Source organism: Octopus sinensis, linkage group LG1, assembly GCF_006345805.1.
Source record: "Octopus sinensis linkage group LG1, ASM634580v1, whole genome shotgun sequence".
Taxonomy (NCBI): domain Eukaryota; kingdom Metazoa; phylum Mollusca; class Cephalopoda; order Octopoda; family Octopodidae; genus Octopus; species Octopus sinensis.
In genome coordinates, this window is record NC_042997.1 from 16,809,832 (window position 1) to 16,833,973 (window position 24,142).

General features: G+C 32.2%; 1 protein-coding gene across 6 annotated transcripts in view; it reads right to left on the reverse strand.

Moving 5' to 3' along the window:
* LOC115216671 (neuroglian-like) overlaps positions 1-24,142 on the reverse strand; it is an 826,540-nt gene that overhangs the window by 87,083 nt on the left and 715,315 nt on the right. For all 6 annotated transcript variants that reach the window (XM_036511459.1, XM_036511421.1, XM_036511285.1 and 3 more), the window contains one exon: positions 10,094-10,224. In XM_036511459.1, the coding sequence (XP_036367352.1) occupies positions 10,094-10,224 (131 nt within the window). The remainder of the gene's footprint in view (positions 1-10,093; positions 10,225-24,142) is intronic.

Below are 24,142 nucleotides of genomic sequence, written 5' to 3' on the forward strand. Positions count from 1 at the left end.
CTGTCTGCAGAAAAGGAAGAACAGTCAAGTCTGGAACACTGTTCATCATAGATCTCATTCAATCATAGTTAACTTTGATCTAACAGCAATGACAAGTCTGATAGTATGAAAAGCAAAGACAACCTCAACTAGATTTGGAAACTGAAAATAAAAGGTTATATTACATAGATACTACAGTACTACAATTCATTGCACTACTAATTTAGACATTACGATTCTAAATATGGAATAATGGTGAATAAATTATATTTTTAATAGCTGAATGTAAAATGATTGATTCTATAGAAATTTACTTTAATGTTCTGAATTGCTTAATACTTTGGTCCAGCATTTAAGTCTAGCTAATGAATAAATTAACTAAATATATTATATATTTTTTTATATGAATATTCATGTACTACTGGAACATAATTATGTATTGGGTTATATTGTGACAAATTCTAGATGTGATGTTTTAAAAATTTTGGAATATTCTGTCTATACAATGACTAGTATTTAAGGATTAGGGCAATTTTGATACTAATTATATTGTCTCAAAGAAAAATTGCATGTATGTATGCATGTACCATTTCAACGATTTTGTACAAAAATATGAATGACTGATACATGTTTATGGATGACAGTGTAGAATTATGATGTGCATATACATGTAATAATATGATTGGCATCTAGCGAAAATTTCAAATATGATAAAGTTTCAGAGAAACAGAAATTAATACACACACAAACAAACACACATGTTTATCTAGTGTATATTCATATATACATTTGTATGTATATTTATGTGTTTGTATGTATGTACTTAAAGGTTTATGCAGTTAGATTCATATTAAGAGCACTGCACTCATCAGTGTATATATTTAAAAGCAGACTGATTTACGGGAGCTTTAAGTATTATGGTTTTAAATTCCAAGTTATCTCTCTTTCTCATTCCCTCTTCCTTCAAAAACATGTTTATGTAATATGCATGCACACATGCCTTCACACACATGCATAGATATAATTCTACTCATTAGAGAATCATTTACACAACTAAAGCTAGTTTTAACATATAAAAAAACTATAATAGATCTATATAACGTGACACTTATATATTAAGACAAAATGTTGTCACCAATCAGCAGATCTCAAGCCACCAATTTAAATATTGCCTCATCTACTTAGATGCATACACAGACAACAAATGATATGAATCATATGTAACTATGGCTCTCATATGTATCGAATGACATATGGCTTTATACAAAAGAAATAAATTTATGTGTTAATATAAATCTGTGCATACATGTTTCATGTACATTTATATATGTGTCTGTGTGTGTGTTTATAAATATATATATTATATACATATGTATATGTCTATATATACAAACATACACGCACACACATAAATAGATAGATTTATGTATATATTTATATATACATATTTACATGTATGTTTTAGCATTAAAAACTGTACTAGCAAGGAGACAAGAAAGAACTTAATATGAAATATAGTTATAAGAACACCAACACTACTACTCCCCTACCCATCCTCCCCTCCTTTCTCCTAGAGTTAGCCTAGATGAGATGTAGTTTGGTTTTGTGTCAGTCAGAAGCACCACTCATGCTATATTTCTGGTAAGGCAACTGCAGGAGAAATATCTAGCCAAAGATAAACCTCTGCACTTAGCTTTTGTTGACTTGGAGAAAGCCATTGACAGGGTCCCCTGATTCCTTATCTGGTAGTCAGTGTGGAAACTTTGGGATAGATGAGTGGTTGGTAAGAGCTGTAGAAGCCCTGTACAGGGATGCTGTCAGTAAGGTGAGTGTTGGCAATGAGTATAGTGAAGAATTCTGGGTAGAAGTAGGGGTTCACCAAGGATCAGTCCTCAGCTCCCTCTTATTCATCATAGTCCTCCAGGCAATAACAAAGGAATGCAAGATAGGCTGCTCCTGGGTGCTCCTCTATGCTGATGACCTTGCTCTAATAGCTGAGTCACTGCCAGAACTAGAGACGAAGTTTAGGGTGTGGAAGCAAGGTCTAGAATCGAAGGGCTTTAGGGTTAACCTAGCAAAAACCAAAGACAAATCACAAACCCTTTCAGGTAGATGGCCCTGCTTGATCTGTAGAAAAGGTGTGGATAGAAATGTTGTACCCAGAGTAAGCTATGGATACATAAAAGGTGTAGCAATATCAAAGGAAGGTTAACAGGTTAATGGTGAAGATAGATTTTGTGTGTGGCAGATGCACAGGAGCAATAAACACTGAAGATGTACAGAAAACAGATTCCATCACGTGCCAAGAGGAAAAACTAGAAGTAGTCAATAGCTTCCACTACTTAGGTGACCAAGTCTGTAGAGGGAATGGTTGCTCTGAGTGTGTAGCAGCTAGAATAAGAATAGTTTGGGCAAAGTTCAGGGAGCTCCTACCTCTGCTGGCAACTAAGGGCCTCGCTCAGGATGAATGGTAGACTCTATGATGTATGTGTGTGAATTGTCATGCTGCACAGCAATGAAACATGGGCTATGACTGCTGAGAACATGTATAGGCTTGAAAGAAATGAAGCTAGTATGATCCACTGGATGTGTAATGTCAGTGTGCATACACGACAGAGTGTGAACACTCTGAGAGAAAAGTTGGACATAAGAAGCATCAAATGTAGTGTGCAAGAGAGATGGCTGCACTAGTATGGTCATGTATTATGTATGGGTGAGGACAGCTGTGTCAGGAAGTGCCACACCCTAACTATGAAAGGAACCTGTGGATGAGGTAGACCTAAGAAGACATGGGATGAGGTGGTGAAGCGTGACCTTCGAACATTGGGCAATGAAAGGAGACCGAGACCTTTGGAGATATGCTGTGATTGAGAAGACCCAGCAACTAAAGTAAGATCGCAGCCGATGACAGTGTTGCATGTCCGACCCATTTAAAAGGTACCCTTGATGCATTGGGTGATATGCTTGAGAAGACCTGTTGTGTCAAGTAAAACCAAAACTGTAGCTGTGGCCAGTACTGGCTCTCTTTCCAGTGACATGTAAAATGCATCATCTGAGTGTAGTTGGTGCCAGTGACCCCTGACTGGCTCTTGTGCAAGTGGCACATAAAAAGCACCATCCGAACATGGCCAATGCCAGTGCCCTCTGACTGACCCCCATGCTGGTGGCATGTAAAAAGCACCATCTGAATGTGATTGATGCCAAGCCTGCCTGAATGGCTCCTGTGCTGGTGGTATGTAAAAAGCACCCACTACACTTTCAGAGTGGTTGGCATTAGGAAAGGTATCCAGCTGTAGAAACATTGCCAGATCAGATTGGAGCCTGGTGCAGCCACTAGCTTTCCAGACCTCAGTCACACTGTCCAACTCATGCCAGCATGGAAAATAGATGTTAAAACACGACGAAGACGATGATGATGATGATATTATATATATATATATATATATATATACATACATATATATATATATATATTATATATATATATATATATATATATATATATATATATACACACACATATATATATATATATATATATACACACACACATATATATATATATATATATGTATATATATATATATATATACACATATATATATATACGCATATATATTATATATATATATATACACATCTATGCCTATGACTGTACATACATACATACATACTACATACATACATACATACATACACACACATACATACATATATGTATAAAACAACTATCATCATCATTTTATATCTACTTTTCCATGCTTACATGGGTTGAACTTGATTTGTTGGCGCAAATTTTCTGCAGCTGGATGCCCTTTCTCTCATTAGCACTCACCTGTTTCCAAGCAAGATAATATTTCTCTATGGTCAGACATGCTTTCAAGGAAGATTGGAAATGAAAAATACCACTTGTATGAAGGTAGCATTCATTTACAACTACCATGCAATGTCAAAACAAGGGGACACTAAAACACATATACATACTTATATATATATATCCAAAAGACTCCTTACAGTTTCTGTCTGTCAAATCTACTCACATGGCTTTGGTTGGTCCAGGGCTCTAAATAGGAGAAAGGAGGTGCCACATAGACTGAACCTAAAACCATGTGGTAGATAGCAAACTCCTCAACCACACAAAGTATTTGATATTGTTTTTGTTGCTTAACATCAGGTGAGCCTTAAATGAAAATAGTCTAGCCTTGTAAATACATATAGCATTTCATTGTTTTACCAAGGAAAGCATAAAATTGTACGAGAAATTCCTGTATCAGAAATCGGCATCAACTAATGGATATATAAATGTGTGTTAATTCAGATTACAAATACTCATAAATATAAGTTTTCTGCAAATAGCTTCGTTTAGCCAACCATACACTCAGTCAGAAGACAAACAAGGCTGGATGTAAAACACATTTGAGTATGGGTTTCCAATTCTGGTTACTACTTGTATGTGTGTACCTATACTATATACAAAAATATCTCTATATGTTGAAGTATATATGTATATATATGTAAGTGAATTATATACATATATACACATAGATATATACATAGACATGTGTGTATATATACATATATATATATATATATATATATATATATACATGCAAACACACACACATATAAATACACACATATATACATATCTATGTATATATACACACATATACATATATATGCATATAACTACATATATCATATCTATCTATCTATCTATATCTATATCTATATCTATATATATATATATACATATAACTACATATGCCATGTATATATATTTGTATTTATGTATGCATATATGTGTACATATATAATGTATGCAATGTATTTACATATATTGCATACACATAGTCAAATAGAAACATGTTCATACATATATCCATATTGTAACAGCAAACTGCAACACTTGTGCAAGATTACACATACTAAACTATGTGTTTACTTATTTATGTGCATAGTCAAATATGGGCATGCATACATGCATGAGTCTATACAAGTGTATAAACTTTTATGTAAATTCATCTATCTACTCTAACTAACTATTGGTGTGTGCATTGCATTCACTCTGTGTATCTAATTGTCTAAGAGTATATGTGTGTCTGTTCATACACCATTTAAATAAATAAAATGTGCAAACACAGGAACATACACCACTGAATAAACCTATAAATATATATGAATATGACAGACAACTGTTAATATGTTCACATATAAACTTAAACATAGATTTTTGTGTACATACACACACTATAATCACATACATTCATATGAGTATGTATGAATATATGTATATCATCATCATCATCATCATCATCGTTTAATGCCTGTCTTCCATGCATATACATACACAGACACATATTGTACTCACATCCATGTATGTATGATATATATACATATATGCTCGAGCATAAATACATGCATGTTTATATATATATAGGTGTATACATATATGTGTATATATATATATAAATGTATGTATGTATATATATATATATATATATATATATAATATATATTATATATATATATATGCATATACACAAATGTATATATATATATATATATATACATATGTATATATATGTTTGTGTATATATCTCTATCTATCTATCTATCTATCTATATATGTACATGCACACACAAATATATAAATGCATAATATATATATATATATATTTGGCACATACATTTTTTTGCGCAATTTTCTCTCTCTGCTTAAGTAATTATTGTTGAGTTGTTGAGTATTTTGTAGATTATCCTATTTTTTGTTTTTGATGGTTGGTGAATATAATTACCGAAAATTATAGGAAACAATGACTTTCCCTTTGTTACTGAGGGAATGCTTTGGAGAGAATACATTGTTATAGTAATTTTAGGTAATAATATAACTTGGGAATAAAAACAACAACAACAAAAGCACTCATATCACTCAAGCTCTTATATTTAGGATAGCATTTTGTGGATATGCTGGTGTTGGGTTTTTGAGCTAATGCATAAAAGGGGGAGGGACAGGTGGTTTCCCTCCCTATCATCCCACCTCCTAAATGAATAAATAAATCATAGCAAATGAAATATAAAGCTAAGCGAAAAGGAAAAATCAAAACAACACTTTATGTCAGTCAAATAAATATACATAAATAAATATGTATAGTCAATAGTTTTGTGTTAGGAACAGCAGTGGTTGGGGTGCTGATAATGATGGTCGGGTAGGATCAGAATGGATGAGTGAATTGCAGGGATGATGGGGAAGGGGCATTTGTAGCGTGTAATTTTCTGTCAAGCACTGACTTTGTTGTGTCATTGTTATGTTATTAGTGAAGTTGACATGGTGAGGTTATATAACAAGCAAACATTTGACAGATGTATACTTAATGTTTAGTAACAACATATTAGATAAAGGTTAGATTCTCTTTACTCTTTAAGGACTGAATATTTATGAAACTTTGCTACTATGAAAATGTGAAAGAGATTTCCTCAACAGTTTTATGTATACTAAATGTGTGTGTATGTGTGTATGTATTTATGCATGTATTTCTTTCTTTATTTATTTATGTATGTATGTATGCATGTGTGTATGTGTATGTATGTATTTATGAATGTCTGTCTGTCTGTCTGTCTGTCTGTCTGTCTGTCTTCTGTCTGTCTGTCTGTGTCTGTTGTCTGTCTGTCGTGTCTGTCTGTCTGTCTCTGTCTGTCTGTCTATCTATCTATCTATCTATCTATCTATCTATCTATTATCTATTTCAAAATGTAGCCAATGTGAATTGTTCTATTTCTCCACATCTTCCTTTCTATTACTTTCCTCCATTTCTGAAGAAGAGCATTGCTCAAAATGTTAAACCTCTTCTTTTCTTCCCTAGCATTGCTAATACTTTACATGTACCATGTCCTGCTTGTTTGTGTTTTTTTGTTCTTTTCTGGATTATATATATATATTGCTTATATACATATATATGTATATCGTATGTGTATATCTACATGTGTAGTATTTATGCGTGTGAATACCCCTCCCACAACACATGATATATATACATATCTATCTATCTATATATATATATGTATATAGATGTATGCATGTGTGTATTGATGTATGTATTTATGATGTATGTATGTACGTATCGTCTGTCTGTCTGTCTGTTGTCTGTCTATCTATTATCATCTATCTATCTATCTTCTATCTATCAAATGTAGCCACATGTGAATTGTTGGTGATTTTCTTCCACCATCTTCCTTTCTATTGGACTTGCCTCCATTTCTGAAGAAGAGCATTGCTCAAAATGTTAAACCATCTTTCTTTTCTTCCCTGAGCATCTGCTAATACTTTACATGTACCATGTCCTTGCATTGTTGTGTTTTTTTTGTTCTTTTCTTGGATTTACTATATATATATTTGCTTATATACATATATATGTATATCTGTATGTGTATATATACATGTGTAAGTATTTATGCGTGTGAATACACCCCTCCCACACACACATGCATATATATACATATATATCTATATATATATATATCTATATATTTTTCATCTATCTATATATAATATATATATATTATCTATATATCTATATCTATATATATTTATCTATATATCTATACTATATAATATCTAGATTATATATATATATCTATATATCTATCTATATATCTATATATATATATATATATATCTATATATATATATATCTATCATATATATATATATATATATATATATATATAATAATCTATCTATCTATCTATCTGTCTATCTATCTATCTATCTATTATCTATCTATATCTATCTATATATATATATATCTATCTATCTATCTATCTACTATCTATCTATCTATCTATCTATCATCTATCTATCTATCTATCTATCTATCTATATATATATATATATATATATATGTCTGTGTATTGGACGACTCTCTGTACATCATAGCCTCTTTTATGCTGGAGTTACATAGAGCTTAATTTAGCCTGGTGGTTTTGAAATGAAATAGAATGAAACAGGGGAAAAATCTTAAGCCTTTCTATACTAGATACCCCAGGTAAGAAATTCCCAACTGCCAATTGTCTTTCAAAACTTTGTAAAGGTTGTCAGTAGGAGAATCTAGAACCTATCCTCAAATAAAAATGTCTTTAATGCAGTGGCCTCCTATTATATAACAAGGGTCTAACAGACATGAGGTTAAAGACCACACAAGAAAAAGTCACTTGGTTTGCCCTCCTTTCTTCACCCAACATGAGCACCTACATGCTAAGAGCTTCCCTTAGGTTAGTGAATAGTCATTCTACACAGAACCACAGGTTGAGAAAATATTCAACAGACATCGTTTAAGGGTATTATTCATCTGAGCTTTTAATGTCAAAAAAATATCAGTTAGGACCAAAAAAAAAGCAAAAAAAAAACCATGGACAGGGGTAGAATGCTCATGTAGGTTCTAAGAAAGTATTCAGTAAATGGTCAATATAACACAGAAGCTGTGCTCTATGAAGAAGTGGTTGTGAGTCAACGCTGCATTCATTTCAATGCTATTGGAATCCTTCATAATAAACCCGTCTCATAATCAACAAAAGTGATAGACAGAGGAAGCTTGTATTCATTTGATTATTCTATGTGAATATGTGATATATTGTACTAAAATTCATATGGAAGTCTGCTTGCTCTTTTGGCCGTTGGTCATCGAGGTATTTTGATTGTCTGATGACTTTGACCTTTGTAAACAGCTTATAGATGTAGGAGATGAGGCAGTGGTAGATTTTAAATCTTCTTTATCACCCTTTACTCAGTCTTGTTTCATGAAAAGTGATGGTATACAGTTCATAAATCTTCTTATTTGAGAATGCATAGCAATAAACCATGGGGAAATCCCCAAAGTATAAACCTATCTAGTTCATGCTTCTATATAAAAAATCACATATATATGTAGCAATTCTACTTTAAGAATGATCATAATTGGTTTTAATGCAATTATTATTTTCAAGTTTGATATTTACATCTACTATGCATTTTGATTGGTTTAATCTTCTATCATCATAATTAGGTATCTTATTCTTGGAGATGTACATAGTACCAGATTCAATTTCATTTAAGAACATTTGACAACAGGATATCAAAAGATAGAAATGTGATATAGACGTAAATGTGGAAAAAGAATAGATTTCTTTTTGTAATATGAGAAATATGAGGGTAATTACTTGAAAAATTATTATCCTATAAGTAATCTCAGACACTGAGTTAATCTTTTGATGTACAAGAATTTTTAATTTTCTTCATTGCATGTGTTGTTATTTTCTTAGGGCACATTCAGTATGTCTGACTGTTTAAGAAGTTCACTTTAGAACCATGAAGTCTCAGGTTATCCTATTGCTTGACCTCTTGGGCAAAGGCGATTTTCTATAACCACGGGTCAAACTATAGGTTATAAGGAAGCTGAAATAGGTTATAAGGAAACTGTGAAATAGCCTTTCGGATGAACTATATCTGTACAACTGTATCAAACTAATTCTACCCAAAAATTGAAAAATATATTAAGAACACAATTATCTGTGGAATGGGCAACCACTTACCTGCAAATTGAATTCAGTTGACCAGACAACTAAATCTTCATGTGTAGAGTCATAACCTTAGACTGTTGTTTAGTCTAGGTCAGCCCTGATTGAACAGATCAATGATTTAAGGCATTCTAGCACTACCTGTCCAGTCTTTTCTTCAGCTGTAGAATATTTAGGACTACATTAGTCAATAACTTCTTTCCTTTCTCAGGATGTTTATGTGTGATTTAACTAGCAATTCTTGTAGATCAAGCAATAATGTAGAGGTTTCTTCATGGTTCAAAAGTTTTAGTTATATTTCCATATGTACCACATATATTTTATATAATTTTCACTGATCTAAATAATTTTCATATAAAATAAATTTGTAATAGATTTAAATATAGTTAAGTATTTAAAAATAAATGAATACTCAAGATTAGCTATGTATGTATGTTATTTAGTTCCCCATAAGCTAGATAACTTAATTTTGTGAACAGACTTCATTGTTATTTGGTAATTGTAGAAGTTATTTCATTATTAGTTATCATAAAATATTAGAGAATTGCATAGATATACATACTTTATATCCTTTGAATTCTCCTTGTACTTGTCGTTCAGACATATTTACTGCTTCCCAGATAAAATGTACTTCGTGGGGTTGCATCTCAAAATGGGGATCGACACGGAAATCCTTTGGTCGATTTAGTGGCCCTGAAAAATGAAAGAAATAGTCTTTATTGATGGAAAGTGAAAAAAAGAAGAAAGTATTTGAACAAAATATATTTTTTATCATTTATTATATGAAAAAATTTGGTAAATGAACAATACATTTTATTGCATTCTAAATTTGTTGTCAAGTAAACCCACTTAGCTCTGGACAATCAGACCTGTAAATTTTGAGTGAGTGTGTGTGTGTGTGTGTGTGTGTGTGTGTGTGTGTGTGTGTGTGTGTATGTATGTATGTATGTATATATATATATATATATATATATATATATATAACAAGGTGCTCATCAATTAGACTATGAACATAGTGGTAACAACAGAAAATTGTAGCCCCTTATTGAGTAGAAACACCAAGCTGCTGAATGTTATTTTCTCACTAGGAACACATCACAACACTTCTGATGATATGCAATCGACTATATATTTATGATATATATGATAGCATATCATATAAATATATCATATATATCATCAGAAGTGTTGTGATGTGTTCCTAGTGAGAAAATAACATTCAGCAGCTTGGTGTTTCTACTCAATAAGGGGCTACAATTTTCTGTTGTTACCACTATGTTCATAGTCTAATTGATGAGCACCTTGTTATCTTGAAGTTTTGGAACAAAAAAAAGCAATCATAAGAGAATCTAGTATATTATGTTTTTAAATTACTATATTATAATAAAAGACTTTATAGGTGTGTGGACAATTTAATGGTTTGCAAGATATTACAAGTCCAATGTAAACGAACACATCACAACACTTCTGATGATATGCAATCGACTATATATTTATGATATATATGATAGCATATCATATAAATTAAGGTCCAAGGTCTTATTTGATCCAGGACCTTCTTTTGTTCTAGATTCTTCTAACTTGTAATTGAATGTTTAGGGTGCAATATGATAGAATAATTTCTGTTTGGTACTCTGAAGAATGAATAAGTTCTATTGTGAGTTTTAGTTGGGATATAAGAGTGGAATTCAGATTTTGGGATTATATAGAAAAATTGTTATACTGTCTTTGTTACTCAGAAAAAAGTTTGGAAAGTACAGGAAAAAAAGCTGGAAAAAAACTGATAAACAACTAAATAAAGATATTTTTGTGGAGTTATTCAGCTGATAAAAGAAATTGATGCCAAAGAAGCATTTCTAAAAACCGTTATGATTTTTGAAAGACTATTTACATGTAAAATTCGGCATACAGTCCAAATAAAACTAACAACAATAAAAAGCACAATTAAATATTGAAATAAATTATAATTTGTTAATTGAATGAAGCAACAAGAGGATTCAGAATGAAATATAATCATAAATAAGGAATTGTTAATTTTAATGGAGAAGAATTTTTGAAGACATAACTAAATAAACAAATTTGGTCAAAGTTAATTAGAAGTGAAGCTTAATGATGATAAAATACTGCTCACTATGTAGTAAATTGCATTAAAAAGCTTGTCTCTTGGGAAACCCTATGGATAATGAGAATTGAATTAATAAATGCTTTCTTCCCAAGAGTCTAGTCTCTTGAGGATGAAAACCATAAATGTTTGCAATAAATTTTAAAGAAATAAATTCCTTCTCAGAAAGCAACAGTTCTTTCCTCCTCCTCCTCCTCCTCCTCCTCCTTCTTTCTTTTGTCTTCTGCTGCCTCCTTTTCTCAAACTCTGCCTCTGCTCCCTTCCCACTCCTCCCTGTCTCCTTCTCCTCTATTTTCTTCTTCTTCATCTTCTTCTTCATCTTCTTCTTCTTCTTCTTCATCTTCTTCTTCTTCTTCTTCATCTTCTTCTCTTCTTCTTCTTCTTCTTCTTCTTCTTCTTCTTCTTCTCATTCTTTCTCTTCTCTCTTCTTCTTCTTCTTCTTCTTCTTCTCTCTTCTTCTCTTCTCTCTCTTCTTCTCTCTCCTCTTCTTCTTCTCTCTTCTTCCTTCTTCTTCTTCTTCTTCTTCTTCTTCTTCTTCTTCTCCTTCTTCTTCCACTATATTAGTTTTTCATTTAAAATTTAACAAATATTCTTCAAACTATTTATAGGCTCTGTCCAATATTGCTAGATATGAAAATATATTTATAAATATCAAGACTAGTTTCACTTTCACTGTTGCATATTGTTAGATAATGGTGCTTACAAAAGAAAATAGAATTCATATGAGGATTATGATGACGATGTCGATAATGATAACAATGGTGATGGTAACAATCAATAAACAGATATTCTCAAAACACAGAAAAAAACACAAGTTTATTTCTGAATATTACTACACATCTAAATACAATTAGTTAAATTGAACAGGTAACAAATCTTATTACAGAATAGAGACCACCCCAAGAGCTTGTAGCTAATCCAATAGAATGGCCTGTAAGTGAAAACTTTCTGTTTAGAAGTAGTATTGGACAATAACGATGATGTAGTGTAGTCAATAAGAAAACAAAGGAATCATGCAATTTCCTCCATGTAGAAGTACCATCAAACTTTTTCATATAAGAACATACAGGAAGTAGTTCTAAATATCTTTGATTTAAGAAAGCAATAGAATGATGGTAAATTTCTGGGGAGTCAAATTTATAGTCTGTAACAAAGGTTCAATTCCTGATTGAACTAGCTCACTTCATTTTATTGCACTTCATTTTTTTTTATGCTTGAAGTTTGTGGCCATAGTCAAAAGCTTGGGAAGAGAGATGTTTTTGCACTTTACATGCAATCAGAACCTTTGGTGATGACTAAGTAGCCATAAACAGAATCTTTCTTCTACATCTCATAAGAACTGTCATTTCTCTGGAAATTATATCTTTGTGAATGTTGGGCTTTCCTTCTGGAATATATATAATGCATATGACTTGCATTATAAACAATTCTTGACTTTTATGGTTTTGCCTTGCATAGAAAAACTTTCTCTTCAGTTCTGTTTGAGGATCCCATTTTGAAATGATTTCCAGTCACACACACACATACATATTATATATATATATAAGAAAGAAAAATATGCAAAAATGGACAGGAGGTTTGTATAATAAAATTTATGCTAGTATTAATATCATAATGACATGAAGAGTTGTATTATAACATTATATAATAAACTGGGAGTCCTGGTTTCGTGTCTCATGCTTATCAAGCTTCTAAAATCTCAAATTTGGCTCATGGGTACGCCCTTTTTGTTGTTGACAATAAATTTTGCAGTCAAGAGACGCAACTCTTCAATATATCTGAAAAATACAAGTTACTTTCAAAGTATTGCCAGGGTCTTTGGACTAATATTTTTAATGTATACAGATTTGTGAGATATATACACAAGTTTTAGGGGTTATTTACAAATATTTCAAGGGTAGAGAGAGGAATTGAATATTGTTCTGTTCTAGTGAGGATTGGTTGTTATTAAAATGAATTAATGTTCAGTTCTGGTTTATATTTCTGGATGAATGAGGCTTCTTTATTAAGATGAGCTTGTGTTGAGATCCAGTCAGCAAATTTGTACAGAGGGAATATATAGAATTGTGGTTGCAATTGTTTAGCACGTACATCAATATGTTTACTGAGATATATCTGGCAATATTGTGGTGAAGCTATTTGTTGCTGGTGCACTGTACAGTGGCAGCAGATAGAATTTCCTGTATTTCTGACATAATCTTTCTGGTAGCCTGAACATCTGATCACATAAATTAGATTTTTGGATGGACAAGTGAAATCTGATTTGATTGTAAAGTGTTGCCTTTGTTTGAAATGGTATTCTGACCCTTCCAATAGTTTGGGGCATGTTCCACAGTTTGAATGATTACATTTTTTCACTTTTGCGTTGGTTGTTGTAGGAAGTAATTTTGCATTTGTTAGCATTTTCTTTAGTGACTTGGGCTGTTTGTTGCTTTTGACTATTTTAAGGTAACGTAAAATTCTTTTCAGTTTAGGGTCCTTATATAGAATTGGTAGATTTTGCATGATTGTGTTGAATGCTTCTTTGTTTCTGGGGCTGTATGTTGCTATGTAGAGTAATGTTTTAAGAGTAGGTTTGTTGTTGTCTTTGGTTTTTCTTAGTGCCTCAGTATTAGTGGATTTTGCACGTTTTATCCCTTCGTCTATAAGTTGGATTGGGTAGTGCCTGCCCAGGAGTATGTTTTTGAGTTCTTGTAATCTTAAATCCCTGGTATTTTTCTCTGAAACAATAGTGCAGATCCTTCTTGCAAGATTGAAGGGGACGTTTATTTTTGTATGTCTTGGGTGACAAGAGCTAAAAAGAAGGTACTGCTTAGCATCTATCGTTTTATGAAAGATGTCGGTTTCTATTTTGTTTTTGTTTGTTTTTTAATCAGTATGTCCAGGAATGGTAGTTCCTCCTGGTTGTATTCTGTTGTAAATTGTATCTTTGTGTTGATGCTTAAATATCTACAACCACATGTGAATAAGATCTGACACCTTTATGTTATACACACACACACACACACACACACATACCCATACACACACATATGCATAAAGCAATGAACATCTGCCTGTCTGTCTGTCTGTCACCACCATCACCATCACTGCTGTCATCACTGCCATTACTGCCACCACTATCATCATTTAACATCCCCTTTTCCATGCTTGCATGTGTCAGAATTTGTTGAGACAGATTTTTTATGCCCAGATGCTCTTCCTGTTGCCAACCCTCACCAGTTTCCAGGCAAGGGGATATTTCCCATGGCTAGACATGTTTTCCATGGAAGACTAGAAATTAACAAAATCACTCATATGATAATGATGTTCATTTACAACTGCCATACGATGTCAAGACACAGGTACACACAAACACACTCATACATACATACATACATACATACATACATACATACATACATGCATACATGCATACATGCATGCATGCATGCATATAGTATATGGCAGGCTTTTAGTTTCCATCAACCAAATCCACTCACATGGCTTTGGTTGACCTGGGGCAATGGTAGAAAACACTTGCCCAAGGTACTGTGCAGAGGGACTGAACCTGAAATCAAATGGTTGGGAAGCAAACTTCTGAACCACCTAGCCATGCCTTTCTTTCTACACTCATGCATACTTTTCCTCTGTAATTACATTTAATAGAGGCAATTTAATTTGTGCCTCCATTTCAACTATAGTTTTAGTATGACAGAACCAAACATATGGAATGTGGGACTAATAATCATACATGATAATATATACATTAAATTGGAGACACAGCAGATATTGTGCCTGTCTAATACCAAAATAGTAGCCATTTATAGAAATATACTCTAATGTCTATACATTAAATTAGCATTTTTATAATGAATTGGAGATCATTTACTTTTTAAATTAATCATAAATATTTATGGTTTTAGTCTTGCTTATCCAGATGATATGTTCCTAATACATACATAGGAGCACATTAGTAATTTTCACATACATGTATGCAAGCATACACACACATGCACACACAATACCCTGTCTCTCTCTCTCTCTCTCTCTCTCTATCAATCTATCTATCTATACATACATATATACATACATACATACATACATACATACTACATACATACATACACACACACACACATATACATTTATATATGTTTATATGTACAGTCTTGTGAACTGTGAATAATTAAACAATTTCTGTTAAATATGTTTTTTTCTTTACCTTTTAAAAAATATGGATAACAGGAAATATTTCAGTCTGGTAATGGATACCAGAAAATATTCCACTTTGACAAACAACTTTAATAATAGGTGATGGTAGTGGTAAAGGGTGAAGTACGACCTGTCTTTAACAAAAACAACAACAGCAATAACAGCAGCTGTAATAGTTTCAGTAACAACAGTAACTATAATAATTTCATGAAATGAATTTTACTTTTTGATTAATAGATAATGAGATCTGACAGAGAATGAAATTAGGTATAGGAAGTATTAATTACAAGAAAACAACTTGCAAAAAAAGACATATATTCTCACACAGATATATATATATATATATATATACATTACACACACACACATATATATTTATATATATATAAAAGCACTCACACACTCACACACACACATCTACCTCTAAATATGTGTGTGTGTGTGTGTGTGTGTGTGTGTGTGTGTATACTTTACTTGTTTTCAAGTTCAGAAACATTTAAGTGCTTGATATGAGCTCAGAGTTTTGTGTATGTGTGGAAGACATATCTGCAAAAGCACACATACACTTTACATGCATACACAAACATATGCTTGCACACGTAACATATACACACAGACACCTATGCACACATATACTCATGTAAATACAGCCCCCCATTTATATATATATAATATATATATATATATATATATATATATATATATACGCACACACACATAAATATACATATATTCTTGAGTGAAAAAAATCCTCATTGATCAAAATAAACAGCAAATTCTTAAGTGAAAATTTTGTTGCTTGGAACAACATCTTCATTATTAACCTAAAAAAAACATTATCAAATATTAAAAAATATTGAATATTTGATTATGTTTGTGATCTCGGGTTTGATAAGTGAAGTTATTTGTTTTCTTTTTAAAGAGCTATTTGAAATTGGTGTTGTTTTTAGCAATATTTAGAAACTGATGATAGAGAGCGAAAGTGTTAAACTTGAAGAAAGAAAAGAAAAGAAAAGAAAAGAAAAGAAAAGAAAATTTAAAAAGTGCAAAGTTACATAGCTAGAATATTCAAGATTCAGGTAACGTTTTTACATTCATACTGTGCTAAACATTTGGACTGAACTGCTATAAAAAGAACAAGACAAACAGGAGATAATGGAACACCAGAATAAGTTGGAGCTTTGAAAAATAAACTAAATTCCTTTCAAGTCATTGTCGTCATCATCATCGTTTTCATCAGCATCGTTTGCATCATCATCATCATCATCCTCATCATTTAGATACATCACACTAAGAGCTGTGAATTGGCAGAGTCATTAAGAGTGTTGGATAGACTACTTTACAGTGTTTTGATACCCTGCACATTAAGTCATTAAAATAATGTCTTCTTTTTGTGACAGTTCAAAATTCTTCAAAATTCTATATCATCACATCTGTGAGGTTCATAATCTAATGTCACTAATTCACCCTTCAGTTGTGGCAACCTTCTACTGTCAATATATTTCTTTAATTCAGTACTCCATTTTCTGACATTGGCTCATTGCCACAACTTTGTAGTGTGTGTATGTGTGTGTGTGTGTGTGTGTGTGTCTGTCTCTGTGTGTGCGTGTGTATGTCTGTGTGTGTGTGGAGAGTGTTTAATAACTGAAATAATCGATTGGATTAACCCTAAGTTACACCTCAGCATGATAAGAAAAAGACAAAAAAGGACGTTGGCAGGATTTGAACTCAGATCTCATAAAGAGACAAAACAAATTGCTGTATAACATTGTAGTCTTATTCTTTACCAAACCAAACAGCAACAATTCTAGAAGCCTTAGGGAAAGCCTCTACATGATTATCAGCAAGGAACAGCATCTAAACTTCCCTGAGTCCATACTCTACTGTCTTAAATAAGAAAAGACACAATATAACAGAAAAACAAAAACCAAAAGAAATGATTGCTATGACTATAGCATTTTATGCTTTAGATCTACTTGATGAGTGCAAACTCAGGACTAAACAACAACATTACTGTGACTTCACCTAACCATCTAAATAATTATTAAAAAACACATTCTTTTGTAAACTACGTTGAATTATTGTTCAGTGAAATCTAGTTGTTTGTAATTTTACAGTAAAATTCTCAATAATTACTACACTGCAATGATGAAAGACTGAGAGGTAAACAATGTTGTGTATACAGCTCCCTTCCTGTGTGATGCCTAAGTGATGTTTATGAAGTTATATACTTTTATTATGTAGAGTTCATGTTAAAGGAAATAAATCATCACCATCATCAGCCTCATCATTTGTCTCTATGTCACCGTTGTTGTCATCATTGCTGCTACTGTCGTTATTGTTGCCATTGCCATCATCATCATCATCATCATTAATGTAAGCTTTATTATATTTTTTATCATCAATATTGTCAGAAATATAATGATAATAGTAGTTACTATAGCATAAAAAATTAATAATGATAATAATAATAATAATAATAATAATAATAATAATAATAATAATAATAATGGTGATGATGATGATGATGATGATGATACTGATGATGATAGGATGTGTGGCAGCAAAAATGAAACGATCTCACATATTGTGAGCAAGTGTAGCAAACTGGTTCAAAAGCACTACAAAACAAGGTACGATAATGTGACTAAGTTTGTTCACTGGAGACTAGGAAAAGTACAGGGTAAGAGCATGAATCAGGTGTCACTGAATATAAGATTCTGTGAGATTTTACAATAATAACCTTACTCCTGTGTAAAGAACCACTGCATTATACACCAGGAAAATGTCATTGCTAAGTCACTGAAAATGGTTAGTGTGACAGAGATTGCAATATCAATTGTAAATTGGAATCATGCAAAAGCCGTGGTCCATCATAATTTCAAGCATATTCTAGCAGATATTGATGCTGACTATGGAGATGTGTTCATGCTGTTCAATGGTTAAACCATGCCACATGCCTCAATAGGTTCTACAAACTTCTCCCAGAAATCAAAGCTTTTGCTGAAGAGAAGATAATCTTACCTCAGCTTAGCAACAAAGAATGGATTGCTGATTTGACTTTCAAAGTCACCGCATACCTTTTGACTTTGAATTACACCCTACGTGGTAAGGACAACTTATGCCATGAATTGTACAGTATAGTCTCGGCTTTTATTGTAAAACTTTGCCTTTGAAGACACACAATGCACATAGCACTACAACCCATTTTTACTCACTTTTTGAGCACAACAAAATCATTAATAACTTGATTGATCAATTTGAATGCCATTTTGGTGACATCAAGGATTCCTTGCCCCTGATGAAAATACTTTTAGCACCTATGGAGATACATATGACCACCACTCCTGAAGAATTTCAAATGAAGCTCCAGGACTTGCAGTCAGATGTGGAACTAACATCTGCATTCAAGGCTAGTCAGCTACTTGACTTCTGGAGTTGAATCCAAGAAGGGAAGACTATCCTACCTCAATTGCTAATGCACAGAAAAATGCTTCTGAATTTGGTTCAACATATGTGCCTGAAGCACTTCTCAGCAAAGCAGTGAGTGTCAAAACAAAATATGACAACCAGTTGACTGACAATCATGTGAACCAGCTTTTGCATACTGCATCTTCTACCACGAGCCCTAATTTTGACAAACTAGTTGAAAGTTAAAAACAACATCAAGTTTCACATTAAATTCCATTGTTTTACAATTTTTTGTTACGACCTTTCCTCTATAAATATAATAAATTTTTCTTGAATTGACTCATGTTTTACTTTTTTTGTGCAACTCCCTAAAAAAATCCAGGTTTTGGATTTGGCCCAGATATTAAAAAGGTTCAGAGCCACTGCTTTACACAGTTGCTTTATTTACTAGAAATAGCAGCAAGTTCACTCAAATCACACTAACTATCTTAAAATTGGAAGGACATATTGCACAAAACCCACTGAGATACACAAAAAAATGAGGTGGTCATAAATGGAACACTTGTGGTCATAAGTCTGCACTATAAGGGCTAAACAATAGCAACAACTAGTATAACCAACATTATACTAGTTGGTTAAAATGGTGGTATTTCTCACTTGCAATATCTTTTGCATATTCTACTGGCAGAAGATACATTTTTTTTTACACTTCTGTGATTACTTCAGCACAACTTTACATGCCAAAAGATGGATTTTGATGAGACAAGCTTTGTGCTAATACAGAAACAACAAAAGTTAGGCTTCTTGATGATGAGGATTACTATAGTTAAATCTTGTTTCTCTGGTTGATTACTGCTTTAAATGGATATAACTACAGCTTTGAGCCACTGTAACTGTCATAGCAGATAATCCTGCTTACAAATCAGTTAAAAGTAAAATATAGCAAAATTCTTCATAACATCTCTTAACATCTGAAATGAAGTAGCAAGTAATGCTTCAGGAAAAGCAGGAGGAAAAGGTGAAAAAAAAACAAAAATGGTAAGAGAAAAATTCATTTTTCCAATTCAAGGTTTTGCCCACTTTAAAGGTTTTGACATGCAAAGTTATCTTCTGATTTCTCTTTTTGTAACACAACAGTTTTTCCTCCAAATCACTCTTCTATTTTGGACAAATACTTCAACATATTTGACTGTTACTTAAAAATTTATTATAGTTCATTTATGCAGTATTTATCTGGTTTCATTTTTTCATTTGATTTTTAAACTAAAAATGCGGAAGATTTCTTGGAGTGTTCAGAAAACTTAGTAGGTAGTAAAGGAGAAAAAAGAAAAAAAAAAAGCTCTGACTCTACACAAATTAATCACATTTTTCTTTCATTTTTATAATATATTTTCTCTGACAGCTGCAATTCTGGTAGTCAAGTGTTAAGCAAAAGTGTTATATTGCTATGATACCCAAGTGACTTCTTTGCCAATGCAAAGTAATATTTCACCAGAAGTCAGCAGAAGAAATTAACTTGATAGATAGAGAGAAAAATAGGTGTAGAAGTTAGACACATGCACATACACACTTATATACATTTTTACATATATGCAAATGTGTGGGTGTGTGTATACATGCATAATGTGTATGCCAGCTTTACTATACTGTGTCTAAAATATGTAAATATATAGAAATGTGTAGTGGTAGAGAGGTGGTAGTAAAATGCATTGCAACAAAAATTTATGGAAAAGGAAGAAATATAGTTGTAAAAATTGCAAGAAAGGAAAAAAAGAAAAGTGAAATGAGAAGAGAAAAATGAGTATTATGGGATATATATATAATGTGTGTATGTGTTAAAGAGAGAATCTGGATAATAGAAAATGCAGGGAAGCAGATTATGGAGAGGAAAAGGAAATTATAGATAGAGTGATAGAGAGAGAGAGAGAGAGAAAGAAAGAGAGAGAAAGAAAGAGTATATCTTGGAAATAAGTACAGAGGGATTATTTAGGTAGCTAAAGAATAGAGGGAGGGGAGAGATAATATGAAATATCTAGAAACTGTATTGGAAATACAGAGAGCATTTAGGATAGATGGATAGAAAGAAAGATGTCACATTTTATATATACATGCATACATATATGTATAAAAGATGACATCATTGTCTCTATCCTTCTATCCTAAATTCTGTCTCTCCCTTTCGATATATATATATATATATATATATATATTATACATCCCCCCCACATATATATATATATATATATATATATATATATATATATATAATGTATATATATATATATACATGTGCATGTTATATATATATATATATATATAATATATATATACATATGCATGTTTATATATATATATATATATATGTATATATACATATGCATGTTTATATATATATATATATATATATGTATATATATATATACATATGCATGTTTATATATATATATATATATGTATATATATATATACATATGCATGTTTATATATATATATATATATATATATATATATATATATATATATATATATATACACATATATAAATCTCAAGTGAGGGAGAACAGGATTTTTGAAAAATGCAATGATTAAGTCACACATGCACTCCCCCACATACATGCACAGTATTTAAAAAAAAAAATTGAATATAATAATGTATATAAAAATAAGACAAAATAACAAAGAAGACCCCCAGAAAAATAATAATACCACTCCACCCCCACATCTTTCTGTCTTGGTATAATATAAGGTTGTAAAATGCTTTTCAAGTAGATATAAATTATTGAAGCTCTCTAAGGAAAAAAAAAATCTGAAAGTGCTGTAGACGTTCACGAAGAGAGTAGCTGACGGTTTCTGGCAAGTAAGTTATAAGGAATTAATGCTGCATAAGGTTTGAGGCTGTACAAGTTAGACATTTTATTCTTGCAGAAGAACTCTCACAAAACTTGGTGTGTGTGTTGTTGATCAATGGAGATATCTCTTCATTCATTCTTTGCACTCTTGGATTGTGTATGTTCAAAGGGTGTGTACATGCATATATGTGTGTGTGAGTGTTTGTTTGTGTGTATGTATGTGAGCGCATGTGTGTGTGTGTACGTGTGTATATATGTATGTGAGTGTGTATCTGTGAATATGTTTATCAATGAAGAAAGCCCTGTGTTTTTAACATAGATGTCTCTGATAAATTTTCTCTGTGACAAAATATTACACCCAGTGCCATTCCGCATTTGCATATAAAGTTTAAATATTATACACTGTGGTATATGCCTATATATATATATGTACACACACACACACACACGAACACGCACACAAGTTGTGTGTGTATGACTATTTGTGTTTGTACATATGCATGTGTGCCTTGTATATATGTATGTGTCTATGTGTACAATGTATATGTAGGTTGTTGGGAAGTTCACTTCAAAATTATGAGGTTCTGGGTTCAGTTCCACTTTGTGTAATCCTGGGCAAGTGTTTTTAAACATAGTGTGGAACTTAACCATATGAATTGTCTCTTTTTCTATCCCTGTTTTCTCTCCACCACCTTAACACCCTCTAATCCCTCACTTTCTGGCATACACACATGACTCCCTTATTTTCCTTTCCTTCAGTGAGTCTCTCTAGATTCTCATCTCACTCACCTATATTCTCTCTTTCCTGTTCCCTTCTCAAGCATTCTATACATACATGCCCTTATAACAGTGGTCCCCAAATGGGTTATTTGTGGTCCATATAAAATTGTTTTTGGATGGGGAGAAGGATGGTCCACACAAGCAAAATAGTAAATTGGGTCATGAAAAAATATTTTGCTTTAGATGTTTTTATTGATAGAAACTGGTTTCTTTCTCTGATGTTTTTTACATAGTTCAACCTACACAAGTGAATGTGTGATAAACAAAACAGAAATTTTGAAAAAAGCCTCAATAAAACTAATTTTTAAACATCAAATGGCTATGGGGATCCCCAAGAGTAAAATAATAATCAAAAGGATCCATCGATAAAAAATGATTGAGAACCACTGTTTTATAATGGGGTAGTCCTGAACCCTGCTACATAACTCATTTCAGCACTGTTATCTCTCTGCCCTTCATTTTCTCACAAGCCATTTATCAGTTCCTTTCCTCTCCCCTGTCTCTTCCATATTTCCTCGCCCATTAGTGAATACTCTATTACTCTTTCCACTATCATCCTCTCACAGTTATAAATCTCTTCATTTCAGCATACTTCACCTTTCTCATCACATTGCCTAAAATCTTTACATTCTTTTTTCTACTCTTCTTGAGTTTTAGGGGGACCTTCAGGTTCATTAGTCCTGTGAATTGCCGTGCAACTTCACTAGAATTGCTTACACAAAATCGTCCATAACACATTGTAATGTAGCTGGTATCAGGAATGGCATTCGGCCATAGAAATCATGTCAAAACAGACATTAGAGAACATCAGAGTCCTCCAGCTTGTCAGATATGACTGAATAATCCAACTCATGCCACCATAGAGAGTTGATATTACATGATAATGATGTTAATAATGATGGTGATGATAATGATAATGGTGATGATGATGATGATGCTGATATGATGTCTATAACTGTGGCATATATATAAATACATGTGTGTGTGCATATTGTATATGTATGTATGCATATATATATATATATATATATATGAAGGAGAGGGAAAGAGAGAAAGAGAGATGTTGAGCAAAGTATATAAAATATTTATATGAGCATGAATGCAAATATAGTTATTCATGCAAACATACAAACCTACATTTATAAGTATACATATTAGTATACAAACAGATGCAATGAGATTATGGAAAGTGGGTGTAGCACTGTGTTTAAAAAAGTAAATGCCGAAAAATATACCAAAAAACAACCAAAAAGGA